Source organism: Carya illinoinensis, chromosome 7, assembly GCF_018687715.1.
Source record: "Carya illinoinensis cultivar Pawnee chromosome 7, C.illinoinensisPawnee_v1, whole genome shotgun sequence".
In the NCBI taxonomy this organism is placed as follows: domain Eukaryota; kingdom Viridiplantae; phylum Streptophyta; class Magnoliopsida; order Fagales; family Juglandaceae; genus Carya; species Carya illinoinensis.
In genome coordinates, this window is record NC_056758.1 from 2,962,540 (window position 1) to 2,976,037 (window position 13,498).

Below are 13,498 nucleotides of genomic sequence, written 5' to 3' on the forward strand. Positions count from 1 at the left end.
TCATGGAAATGACAATCGGCTAATACTAAAATTTCATGACAACTATGATTTCAACGTTATAGTTGGATTTTACAATTTTATTTATTATTATCGATGCATTTTTATCACATGAGGTGATATTACATGGGGTTATGCCTATGGTGTTATAAATATCATTACTTAAACAAAAAAACAAACATACTTTTTCGGCCTTGCTTAGACAAATTTCCCAGTTATTTTAAATCAATTTAAACATCTTTTAAATCTCAGGAAAATATCTATTTTAGCTTTTCATCCTAACACAAACTTCAGGCAAAGCCAGTCATGCCTAAACGTTGAAGCAGGTATTGCTTATACAACCAACTTAAAAGAGGGTAAAGAATAAAGAGAAACGCTTCTAGACAGCCCTGTTGTTTATAGCAGTATAACAACCCTCCGATAAGTATCAGACATGTAAGAAAGTGATGAATTAGCACAATACACGAGGATGGAAAGTGATGAATTAACACAATACACAAGGATACAGGTGATTAAAACCGAAAGGTTAATCATTGAAGGAGCTTTCACCCCTGCAGCTTGCTGTTCTTACCTTGGTCAGATATTCGACTAGGTAAAATATCAACTTTAAATTCCCGTCTGTTTTCTAATAGAAATTATCTAAAAATCGAGTTTTTTTGCATTGAAAATGTTCATTAGGCTCGACTGAAAAGTATTGTCTTTGTCGATTCAAAATTAAAAAAAAATGGATTTCTTGTTTCTTGTTCTTTGGGTGAACTACCACTAGGTACTTGCTCCTACAAAATTTTCCAAAAATGGAATCTGGATTTTGTCCTAACATATCCAATGGATCCATCTCCCTTAGAGAAAGAAATTGGTAGAAGAAGTTGTCTTTAGTGACTGTGAGATTGTCCGATTTGACAAAGAAGCTTGCTTTCATAAACCCACTAAACATTCTTTGGCATATATGGGATTCAAATGCATATTTTTAGGTTCAATTGAGTTTGCAGTAGCATCAAGATCCCACCCAGTTGCTTTCATCATGTTGATCAACGAGTTAGAAAAATCATGAATGACTTTGAAAGTAGCTTCTACCGCAGATGTAAACAAATTAGGGGATAAATCAGGAGGTAAAAATCTATTTTCATCTGATGAACCTTCTGATTCTTTTGTTGACAAGCCCTTGAGCTTAAGATTCTTCTCCAAGTTTGCTTGTCTCTGATTTGCCTCATCAATTTGTTGCTGCAACTGAAGAACCTCAGAATCTTTATTTTGAATTTCAAATTGAAATTTCAGAACTCCGTTCGTGTTGGTTGGGGGGGTCGAGCTTAGTCTGTGCTGACTGGGGTGGTCGAGCTCCTCCTGTGCCTTGGGATGAGTGTGGGTTGGGATGGAGTGGAAGAGGAAGAAAGTGGCTCGGGAGGGCTGTATGAGATGTTTTGATCAAGTATTGCCAAATGCAGAACATGTAAAATGAAAGGCTTACGTGTAGTCTTGCTATTGGAAGACTGTTTATTGAAGAAGATCAGCCAGACCGCCCTCTAGGTTTTCTAAAAAATAAAAATATAACCTTCTCAATTATTAATTTTTTCTATTTTCTCGAATGTCCTAATTTTTAAATTTTACTTAAAAAAAACACATAAATGTGGAATTAAGTATCAATATTGTTTGAGAAATTCACATAGATCATAGTATTCTCTTCATATATATTAATATTAAAGTTATAACAAAAGCCCTTAAAAAAATTACTTCTTTCTTTTGGGAAGTAAAATGAGAACTATCAAGTAAAACTGGGCCAGTCTGTTAAACTTCCTAGGGTTCGACAATGGACTCATTGTAAAGCCCCAAACTATGTCTTTTACTATTTTTCTCCACAGACACGTGTCTTTCCAAGATCTGATGCTCTATGAGGACCAATACTGCTCCCCAGTCCGATAACGCGCGATAAAAAGCCTCTCAAAACCCTAGCTTTCATATTTTGAGTTCTCGCATCAGTCGCGGCGTCGCCCAAGAGAGACACCAGACCATCGTCTGCCGAAGCAAGGTCTAATGGTAATCTCTCTCTCTCTCTCTCTCTCTCTCTGTGATTCTAATTCTTATAATACTAATCTGACTGCGTGGGCGTTTCATTTCCGTGTAGGGTATCGATCTAGTCGCAGGAGGTAAGAGCAAGAAATCCAAGCGTACCGCTCCGAAATCCGATGATATATACCTTAAACTCCTCGTCAAGGTCTCTCCGAACTCTACCTATACGCTCGCACACACATGCTCACGTGTTGATTTCAGTATGAGTATGCATATGCTCTTCTGTATCATGTATGTTAGTGTTTTAGTTTCTTATGAACGGATTATGTCCCATGATGTAGTTTTGGTGTGTTCGGAAAACATTAAAGCAGACCCAATGTTGTTTGCCTTCGGAGAGCAAACTCTGGCATAGACATCGTAATTTGAGTTCTTTTTTAGTTTTGTGCACTTTTAACAACGCCTAAGGCCGAGCGCTTCCCTCTTGAGGAAGGGGTGGCGTGGTATTCCACGGGAGAGGTTTCTGTTACAAATCGTGGCGCACAATAGTGCGATAGGCGCACATTAGCAATTATGGGGGCTGCTATGGCCGCTTTGCTGCTCTAGTTTTGTGCAGCTTAAGCGATAGGATTGCCCTACATTTACTTGTAAAAAAAAAAGTCATAATTATTCTCTTTCAAACTTCTCTTACCCAGTATGGGACTCTTAAGAGTGAGGCATCGCAGTGGGCGCGTTCGTCTTTTCGACTTATAATTTTCTGAGCTAAGAGTTGGAATATTGTCAAATCCGTGGATTTGTCTCTCAGCAGTATTTTTTTTTACTTATTAGAAAAAATCATGTTTCCTTCTTTTAAAGTTGTTCTCTGGAAATGTTCAAAAAGTGACCTCCAAGCCAAATGCTTGCGCCTGTAATGTTCCTGTATGAATGTGTGTATCTTTTTGCATAAGTTTACAGTCTGTCTGACTTGATGCTACATGATTAGCTTTACCGTTTCCTTGTTCGGAGAACCGGCAGCAAGTTCAATGCAGTGATTCTCAAGCGGTTGTTCATGAGCAAAGTCAACAAGCCACCACTTTCTCTCTCTAGGTTGATCCGTTTCATGAAGGGAAAGGTTTGTACTTTTTTGATCCACTTTAGTTAGAAAACATGAATCATGGGTTTTAATCCTGTTGCATCTGTGGTTTGCTTATAGGAGGGTAAGATTGCTGTGGTCGTGGGGACTGTGACTGATGATATTCGGGTTTATGAAGTTCCTTGCTTGAAGGTTACAGCACTGAGATTTACTGAGACGGCTAGGGCAAGAATTGAGAAGGCTGGTGGTGAGTGTTTGACGTTTGACCAATTGGCTCTGAGGGCTCCGCTAGGCCAGAACACGGTACTGACTTTGATGCCATTATTAGTTGCTACATTTTTGAATTAGTTTAGGCTATCGCTGCTCCCCTGTGCTTGGATATAACTTAGAATCTTGTTATTTAAGCTCGAGGATTAACAAATGTTCTAAAAGTTTGCAGAGACAATTTGAAATTGCGAATCTTCCCCCTTCTGCATTGATTTTGTTTTGGTTAAAGAGAGCTGGCAACAGTCTTCTTTCTATATTGTGTATATGATGATTCTCTAGTAATACCTTTTAACAATCACAATTTGATATTCCATCCATTATTTTGGAAAATTGTGGAGTCTTGACAAAAGAAGGCATTGTGACATTCAATCCATAAATGCATGCATACACATATACAAGAGTCTATGTTCAAGGTAGTCATCATTTACATAATGGGAAAATAGCAGTTGAGTATTGCCCGAGTACAGAGGGGGGTGTACATGAGAAACACATTTTTCTCTGTAGGGAGATTATGTGATTACTTGTAAGTTCTTCCAAGTCAGTTGGAACAATGTTTGAGAGGTCCACTCCTATTGTATTTAAACATAATCTTTGATGCAGGTTCTTCTCAGAGGTCCAAAGAATGCACGTGAAGCAGTGAAACACTTTGGTCCTGCTCCTGGTGTGCCACACAGCCACTCCAAGCCCTATGTCCGATCAAAGGGGAGGAAGTTTGAGAGGGCCAGAGGAAAGAGGAACAGCAAGGGATTTAGGGTTTGAGTTAATTTTTTTATGGGTAAGGTTTGAGTTAATTTTAGTAGTTGTTGGGGAAGAAATGTTATTTCTTACTATGGTAATTCAAATTTTTGCTAGACTATTAGGTACCTGTGTTGTGGTGGTTGTTTGGCATCGTTATTGTGATATGCACTATGGACATGATCTTTCAGTGCTTGTTACTGGGAGACTTATCTTGTTTTACACCGTCTTGTCTCAAATGTATCAAGATAGGGCATCATGAATATTACGTTTTCTTAATTAGTAAGAAAGACAGTTTTATCTCGGATAGTCACGTTTGGTTCAATACATTTCCGACATAATGATTGATCACAGGAAAAATCCTAAACATAAGCACTCATACAACACTTTTTTTTTTAAATATTTCTTTTGAATTTATTTTTCTTAAACTAATTGAATTCTTCTACTTATTATTCCTATACCAAACATTTGATAAAAAAACAGGGGGGTTGTGATTTGTGGGTTTATTTGTAGCAAAATAGTTAATTCATCATCAATCCTGACCGTATTTGGTGCAATAGTTAATTATTATTGGATATTTTTGTTTGGTCACTTGAGCTACCAGCATACCACCTGATTTTGAGTCCTCTTCTTTACTTCATGTAACTAGAGTTCCCCTAGTCCTGCTTGATTTATTAGATCTTGGGGGGCACTGGGCCCTGGGGAATCCAAGTGGGGCATTAATAAGGCAAGTATGTTCTTCTCAATAATGATCGTTACAAGCATACGCAACAAATTATTGGGCCTATAATTATATTTAATGAGTTATATTGGATAAGCTCATTAATTATAAATTATTGAGGTTCATTATGTCTTTAAATTAAACTCAATAATTAGGTTAAATTTGATTTATTATTTATTAAACGAGTTAGATTATTTAGAATTTAAAAATCAGCCGTTAGAATTTACTTCAATTTAAAATAATTACTTTTAAAATACCTTATGTAGTTTCAGACACTGCCAATTGAATGAATCCTAGAACACGTCTTTGAATTTCAACTTCTCTGCTTGGATGAGCAAGTTTGTACTAAATTAGTGTTACTATGTATTAATCGAGTCAAACTTGAACTTGTTGGTTCTCTCTTTCAAAATTTTCTATAAATATCTTCATATCGTGTTATTTCAAAAAAATATTAAATCTTTATCTAAATCCCAACTCGTAGGAAATTGTAGGAAGACACCCAGAAACAACGGGCCAGTCACCACCCATATCTGTCGCCTTCTATCTCGACCAGTGAGCTGTTGAGTTCAATCTGTCGCACGGTTTCATGATTTCATCCTCTCAATGAGCTCTCTATTCTTAGTTGCTCTTTTTCTCTCACCTTTCTTTCTCACGGAATAGCACTCCTTTTGCAATGTTTTATTTCTAAGCTTGGACACGGACCTTCAACCATTTAACTGTTTTTTTTTTCTTTTCAAAAACAAAGTATAGATATATTTAATAGTTACAAGATACAATAGTTAGCATGGTGGGCTGTGGGAGGACCCTATATTCATCCCAAACCAACAAAAACGATACAAAACATTAAAAAAAAAAAAGAGAAATCTAAAATCAATGACTTGACCCAACCTATTACGGCCATTACAACCTTCTTTTATTTTCTCAAGTGCATATTTGTTCTCTCAGCAACAACCCAAGCTATTTAAATTCTTCTCCTTTCAACTTGTAAATGCTTTTCTGATCTTCAATAAAGAGCATTGGCAATGGCTCAAAGTCTAAAATGAAATTCCGACGTGCTCTTTTGGCTATAATATAAACTTCTAGTTACATTAGTCCACATTTGACTAATTATCTTAAATTTCAAATAATAATATAATATTATTTATTTTAATAATATTGGATTTTTTTTAATATTTTATAAATACACTTCATATTAATTAATAACTTTATTAAAAAATAAAATTATTATTTTTCAATTATTTTTTCCCTCAACCTAATTATTCAATAAATATATTTTATCAACCATTTACCCAACAATCACATATACAAACATACCAACATTTCTTCTACCCAACATTTATATTTAGAATTGTGGTTGAAGCTAACAAACATGCCAACAACTTATTATACCAACCAATCATGATCTACAATTCTTGGGGTATAGGCCCTTTGGGCTTAATTAAACATACAAGTTATTCCAGGAACTTCATCACTTTCTACAATGACATAAAAAATGATTTCAGAACAAGAAAACAGCATCCAAGCTTTTCCCCTCCGCTCACCAATAAAATAGTGAAGTTTACGTAAGTTCCATATGTAAATGTTTTATAAATTAAATGTTTTATAAAAAACTCTTGATCCTAATGCCAAAAAAGGTTCAATATGTATGCTAAAATGTAAGAATAGACATCACATTTGGTGATATTTGTAGAATTGTCTTTCACAGTGCTTACCATTGTGGTTACATTAATTTATTTTCCATCTTATCATTTGCTATATTACATTATGCTTATATGTCTTGCGCTTTCACAATTATGTCTACTTCCAGAATTGAAGGTTATACCGGCCACACTTAGCTCACTCTTCCATAACTCGAGCAGGTAACCAGGTTCCCTCATTTATGTACAAGGCTTCCTAACTCCATACAAATCTTCAATAAGATCATTCCATAAGACATTCTAGGAACTATCTCCACCATTACAATAGCTTTTCTATTCTTGCAAAGAGTTCAATATCCCAGAATTCAATTACATATTCTAAAGCAAGAAATCCGGAGCAATTCACAAGAATTAAACAAAAAATGAGAAACCAAAGAACCCAAAACGCTTGTATGAGTTGAGATTGAGAAAATAGAACAAGTTACCTTCCATGTCGAGTGAAATCGTGACGATTCCTTCTATCTCTCTAGGAGTTCTAGATTCTGTAGACTCAAAAAGTGAGACTCGTTAGGCCAAGCAGCTCAAAGCCAAGAAAAATGCAAACTTTTGCTTACATATAATCCACTGCTGATGAGAAGGGAGGGCGTTTTCAGCAAGTGGGAAGGAAGAAGGAATTCTATGATTTCATTTGGGGAAGAGCGACGGGTTGAAGAAGAAAAGGGCGACAGAGAGAAGGGGACGAAGACAGAGATGAGAGTTTCAGAAGAAAGAAAGAAAAGAAAGAGAAATGGAAGATTTTGGAGATGAAGACAACGAAAAATCGAGAGAAAGAGAGAGCGACAGGTAGAGAAATGATAAAATATTATTTTGATTCTTGTATAGTTCCTCGTCAGGCATGAAGAGCTGTTAAAATATACTGTAGCTAATATGCCAAACTTGAGCTGTTAAGATATACTATAGCTAATATGTCAAACTTTACAGTTAAATCATTGCAGATGATTTTTCTCACATTTATTTTTACTTGGACTCACATTGGGCAATGACAAGGTCATTGTCGATGCTATAAGGGAAATGTGTCTTCCACATAAGTGGTCACTGATAGTGGCCACTGATAGAGTATTTTTTTTTTAATTTAATAGTTAAGTAAATATTTTTTTAATAAATTTGTGATTTTCATTTTTTTAATTAGTTAATGAATTTAAAACAAATAGTTAAAAAAAAAAAGAGAATATTTTTACCTATTTGGTGACTCTCCTATGTGGAAGTAGCACCACCCCTCAAGTAATAAGTCAGACCATGCTTGTTTGGTTGGAAAGAAATTACTGTAAGCCTGTAAATAACATGTTCAGACTTTCTATAAAATTACCATATTACCATAAAGACTTATAATACCCTTTACTTCGTACAGAACCGAATTTCAAAGGAGAATGGAAATTACTTGTCTATCTATAACAAATCTCTAAAAATATTAGATTAGTAATATAAGGTAAGTAACTTGATTATAAATTAAGAGTAACTTATATTAACTAGTTATATTATTATTAATTAAAGTTCGTTCTTAAAAATCAATATTGCGGCTTGAAAATTTAACAGAAAAGGGAATAGGTATATAAAGAAATTGGGAGAGGGTGACGTAGAATTAAATTTGGATTGTGTTAATAATCAATGAGAGTTTGAATTTTTTTAAAAATATGATCTAGTAGTTCATTCAATATAGGATTAGCAGTGACCGAAATTACATAGGGGACTTCTATTAATGATGATTTTAAATTAAATTAGATTTCTAATGAAAAATCTTTAAATTTTATAAAGAGTCTAACTCGCTTAATAAATAATAAATTGAATTCAATCTAATTATTGAATCTAATTAAAACCCTTAATCAACCTCAATAATTTATACCTCGTAAGCTTATCCAGTATGATCCATTAAATATAATTCAAGCCCAATAAGAATGATCAAATTAGAACTATTGAGCCAGGTTGTTATGGTTGGCTAGTCAAACAAATTAGTTAATTAAGACATGCCAGATAATTCATATAAGTCAATATACTAGAAATATTTTCAAGTCATGTATGTCATTAGCATATTTATGAAAAATTATGATTTTAAATTCTCAGCATATAATATTTTATAAAAAATCTTATATTAAATATGTTTATATTATAATGGATTTCTTAATGAGTCTTTGACTCATTTTAATTTGCTTTATATTTACTACAGAACAAGACTTGATCCAGAGAGACGTGCTAGTAGCCTAGATTATATACCAAGATTTTGAAATTATGGTTTTTATAACACAGATTACGAGAATTAATTTTCATAAATACTTCCATGCACTCTTTCTTATGATCTTAGTATTTTTAATAAAGAACAATTTTATAGAATCTTTATATTTGGCACAATTATAAGAAAATATTTGATAGTTAAGTTCAGTAGTAGCACACCAATTTCTCGGAATTTTCTAAAAATAACTTTATTCATAACAATGAGAAGCGGGTGTTACAAAATATTTGCAACATGCATCATATTACTACATAGCTGCGTGATAGATTATATTTATAGGTTTAGTCAACCATTAAGCTTACTTCAATTGGAGGTAACAGACTGAATTTCGAATAAACTAGCAGGAACAAAGCTCAATATAAATAATAAAGCAGTTCAGAACTTTGTGATGAAGTCATAGATGTGAGAATTGGTTTCCTCAGCTCTTTCTTGGTTGATGAAGTGACCTACTCCTTCCATGATAACAATTTCCTCCAGACAGGGCACATCTTTCTTGAAACCACCATTGTTGTGCACGTACTCCTTCACTCCTGGAGTTGTATACACAGTGTCCAACTCCCCTGTAATATACTTCACTGGTACCTTTATTTGAACCCCATTCCATGGTGCCGTGAGCTCCCAATTTCTGCAAGATAAATAAGGAATGCCAACATTTAAGTTTTCATGCTTATATTCGATAGTTAGACCAAGAACTCAAGATTTCTTGGTCTACCTACCAAAAGAGAATTTTTGATAGTTAGACCAAGAAACGTTTTCCCAGAATTTTGAAGTACGTACAGGTCCCAGGCTCGGTAGTAGTTCAATCCTCCAGTGAAGCCATTCTGGTCATATTTGGCGGCGTAATAACTAAACTCCTCTTCTGAAAGCCAAGAGGGCAAGGTAGCTGAAGTGTCGGGACCGGTCCCGTATGCATTTCCTTTAGGTAAGCAGGTTGGACCCAGTCTGCGAGTTGAGAAAATGCCTTTGAGTACATTTGCCGTGCCCAATTGACCAAACTCAGCCTCAATCTCTCCTTGTGCCTGCAACATGCATGCATGGCAATATCAAAGCATCATTGGTTGTGGTTACACTCAATTTCTTGCCATTAGGAATGCCATCTGTATCAAACACTATGCTTTACCTAAAAGCCTCGAGCAAGAATCGTAGCAAACCAGATCATGGGACATACAAAGCTTTCACTTGAAACAAAAAAAGAAATGTTCTTGGATGAAGTTTTAATGGTGATACTCTCTGTATTTTTTGTAGAAGATTTCTGGACATGTTTTTCAAATAGATTGTGGAAGATATATTTACAGAATGCCTTTCTAAGAGGAACAGTTGGCGATTGGGATATGAAATTACAATGAGCTATCAATAGCTCGAGGGGCAGAAGTTTCCATGCTATTTATCATGCATAGCTGGAACGAAGTGCTAGCATTCATGGGGGAGCATATGATGATAAGATTCACTCTTAATGTTGTTGGCACCAATGTTAAAGGCTCAATCGAGATCATCTTCAATTCTCTCTTAATACAAAGAGACAAACACAACATTAAAAATACTATGTGGGATCCATCCAGTTAAAAAATATTATTCTGGCAAATGCTAAATGCTGTTTGGCACACATAATATGGATATATTTATAGAATTTGACCGTCTAAGAGCATTGGTAACGAGTTATTTATCTTCATCTTCATCTTTAAATTTGAAGAGTATGTCCTTAAAATAGTCTACATTGGTTTATTCATATCTATAATTATAAATAATTATATATAGTGCTTATTCAAAGATGAAGACCTACTTTTCCTTCTTCAAATTATATTTTATTGTTTTTTCTCTCTCCTCCCAGCTCTCTATTTTCTCTTTTTTCTTTTTTCTCTTCTCTTCTCTTTTTTTATTATTTTATTATTATTTGATTAAAAAATACATAATCCAATGTAGAAAATTTTCTTCATATTCAAAATCAATTTTTAAAAGATATAATTTTGAATATGAAAATAAAGAATTCATTACCAATACTCTAAGAACATTCCCCGTCTTGTTCCTTATCCTCAGAAAATCTCTAAATTTTTAGGAATCAATTTAACTTGTTGGTTTAAAAAGCACTCAATCCAATTCTCCATTTTAAGATATAGGTTTAGGATATGATTAATGACTCCTTATATTTAGAGAGTTACTGATCATCCTCTAAATAAGTTTATATATATATTTTAGAGGAAATAATTAAAAATGTAGAAATAAAATAGTAGATATAATAATAAAAAAGGAATAAAAAAATATTATTTTCATAAAATGAAAAAAAAGATAAGAAATGAGATGCAAAAATATTTTAAAGAAAGTCGACGTGAATCTCTAGACTCTAACATGTCAATACATTAGAGAGTACTTCTGATTCCCTAGCAAGACTAGTAGGGATTTGTGTCATTTCAACAGACTATTTTGTCGCAATAGTTTTGCATAGTAATGTCATCTGCTCCTGTATTAATTGTGTCTATCTATGTTGATGTTATTTTGTCTTTTTGGTCAGCTTTTGTGTTACATTTGCAGCATACGGTTGCTGTTGTACTCTCTTTTATTGAATGAATCTTTTATTCTTAACAAAAAAAAAGGATTATTATCCACCTGATTTCTCTAATTTTAAAAGGTAAATATTTTAATTATAAAAAAATTATGTAAAATTAAATTTATAAATTAATATGATTTGATATGATAAGTTAAATTATAAAATTATTTTTATTATAAACTAAATTTAATAAATTTTATAAAATCACGTTAATTATAAATTTAGTTTGTATAATTATTTTATGTACGTTCTTCTAAAATGTTATGATACCCCCAAAAAAAGGGAGGCAAATTACTAAAATCACAATACAATTATACAAGCCATATCCGGTTAAGTTGGTTAGGCAAGTAAAATAACTAAGAACCTGATATCTGCATATATAGTAGTCATCTCCAAAGCAAGCTCGCATGCGCTCCACCGGCTTCATATGTGCATTTCTTGGCCTGAAAGGAACACTAAGACACACGAATGCCTTCACTTTTTCCGGCCGAAACATGCACAAGTACCAACCGATAATGGCTCCCCAGTCGTGGCCCACAAGAAAAACCTGATTCACACCCAGAGAATCAATGAGCTCGACAAGGTCTCCGACGATGTGAAAACAGGTGTAGTCGGATATGGAGGTCGGAGTTTCAGTGTCGCCGAAGCCACGAAGGTCTGGTGCTACTGCATGGTATTCAAGTGAAGCTAAAGCCAGAATCTGGTGGCGCCAGGAGTACCAAAGCTCAGGGAAGCCATGGAGGAACAGAACAATGGGGCCTTGCCCTTTTTCTGCTATGTGCATTCTAATGCCATTGACGCTTACAATTCTGTGCTCTATCGCCTTCTCCATGTCTAATCCCTACAAACTTGTTTTTCCTCCTCCTTTCCCTTTTGAGCTGAACTTCGTTGAAGTTTTAGAGTTACTCGACTCCTCTTAATACATCTCATCTATTTATTACATTTTTTTTAAATTTTAATATAAAATATAATAAATAATTTAATTTTTTTAAATTTTAAAATAATATTTTATTTAATTTTTATCATAATTCAACTCATTCCAATTCAACATTTAAATACAACTTTTCCGTCTTTCAAGACAAATGGCTGTTGGGAAACACGTGAATATAAAATGCCACGGTACAAACGAGATTATGCAGTGCACTGAAAGTCTGAAAGGGCAGCTGAGGGACGGAAGGTTTTAAGTGGGATGATACAAAATTCTTATATTATTTTATTATTATAATTTTTTAAAATTATTATATAAAATATAATAAATAATTTAATTTTTTAAAATTTTTAAATAATAATAACATTAAAAAATAATATTTTAAACTTTTATCTAAAATAAAAAATTTTCATCTCACTGTTTAAACCTACAAATAACTTTTAAAAAATACTGGAAATCCCAATAAAGGATCAGTGCATTTTTTTTCCAATACATGAATTTTTATTTTATTTAATAATTAAGTAAGTACTTTTTTTTATTATTAATGTAGTGAATTTTATTTTTTAAAATATTTAAAAATATTTTTAAAAAAATTCTTTCGCGCAGCTTTTTAGGTAAGGGCAGTATTCGGCTTTCCAAGACAAGGGACTGTTGTGAAACACATTGCTACAGTACAAACGCGCGATTAGGTTTGGAGCTTTTGACTGTTTTTCTGCTTAACAATTTTGTGATAAACGTGTCGACGTCGTTCACGATGGGTTGCTTGGATGTTCTACGTTTATCTCGTTTTATTTAATCTCATTTTATTATATTTTAATATTTAAATAGATATATTTTTTAATTTTTAATTTTAATTTCTAATCATTATATTTTTTTAATCTTCTAAATAAAATACAAAAAAATAATTTAACTTATTAAAATTTCAAAACAAATATAATATTATAAAATTATATTCTAATAATATTTTAACTTTATAAAATTTTATTCAACTTTTTTCTTTTCCATTTTTTAAAATTCCATAAAATATCATAATTCACTATTTCACTATATTAACAAGAGAAAACATTCTCACCGGTCCAACTCTTAATATCCAAATAACAATTCTCTAATAGCACTCTCAACAGTTTATATATCATATTATTTAAAATATATATTTTTTATTTTACATACTAATTTTTACAATATGTCATTCATCAACTGATTTATTTTTTTTCTATATCATTTAAATGTTATATTATTTAATAGTTTGTTGGAGAAAAAAATATAAGGAGAGAGAAATTATTGTGGGAGACAAAGGAGAGAGAAATAATAATA

The 13,498-nt window shown here is 33.0% G+C and overlaps 2 protein-coding genes, 1 long non-coding RNA gene and 1 pseudogene across 3 annotated transcripts; 1 reads left to right on the top strand and 3 right to left on the bottom strand.

The window, feature by feature from the left end:
- Nucleotides 1-622: 622 nt before the first annotated feature.
- On the bottom strand, nt 623-1,951 carry LOC122315484 (annotated as a pseudogene).
- LOC122315882 (60S ribosomal protein L18-2) lies at nt 1,869-4,381 on the top strand. The gene is made up of 5 exons (XM_043132167.1): nt 1,869-2,028; nt 2,117-2,206; nt 2,981-3,109; nt 3,191-3,373; nt 3,938-4,381. The coding sequence occupies exons 1-5, from the start codon at nt 2,026-2,028 to the stop codon at nt 4,094-4,096; spliced, it is 564 nt and encodes a 187-aa protein (XP_042988101.1). The 5' UTR covers nt 1,869-2,025; the 3' UTR covers nt 4,097-4,381.
- A 2,068-nt stretch (nt 4,382-6,449) lies between these two features.
- On the bottom strand, nt 6,450-7,379 carry LOC122317060. Its single transcript, XR_006244368.1, has 2 exons — nt 7,045-7,379; nt 6,450-6,972 (listed from the first exon to the last, which is right to left on the bottom strand). It is a non-coding gene; the product is annotated as an uncharacterized LOC122317060 (long non-coding RNA).
- A 1,509-nt stretch (nt 7,380-8,888) lies between these two features.
- On the bottom strand, nt 8,889-12,144 carry LOC122317028 (epoxide hydrolase A-like). The gene is made up of 3 exons (XM_043133917.1): nt 11,621-12,144; nt 9,492-9,733; nt 8,889-9,339 (listed from the first exon to the last, which is right to left on the bottom strand). The coding sequence occupies exons 1-3, from the start codon at nt 12,086-12,088 to the stop codon at nt 9,090-9,092; spliced, it is 960 nt and encodes a 319-aa protein (XP_042989851.1). The 5' UTR covers nt 12,089-12,144; the 3' UTR covers nt 8,889-9,089.
- Between the last annotated feature and the right edge of the window lie 1,354 nt (nt 12,145-13,498).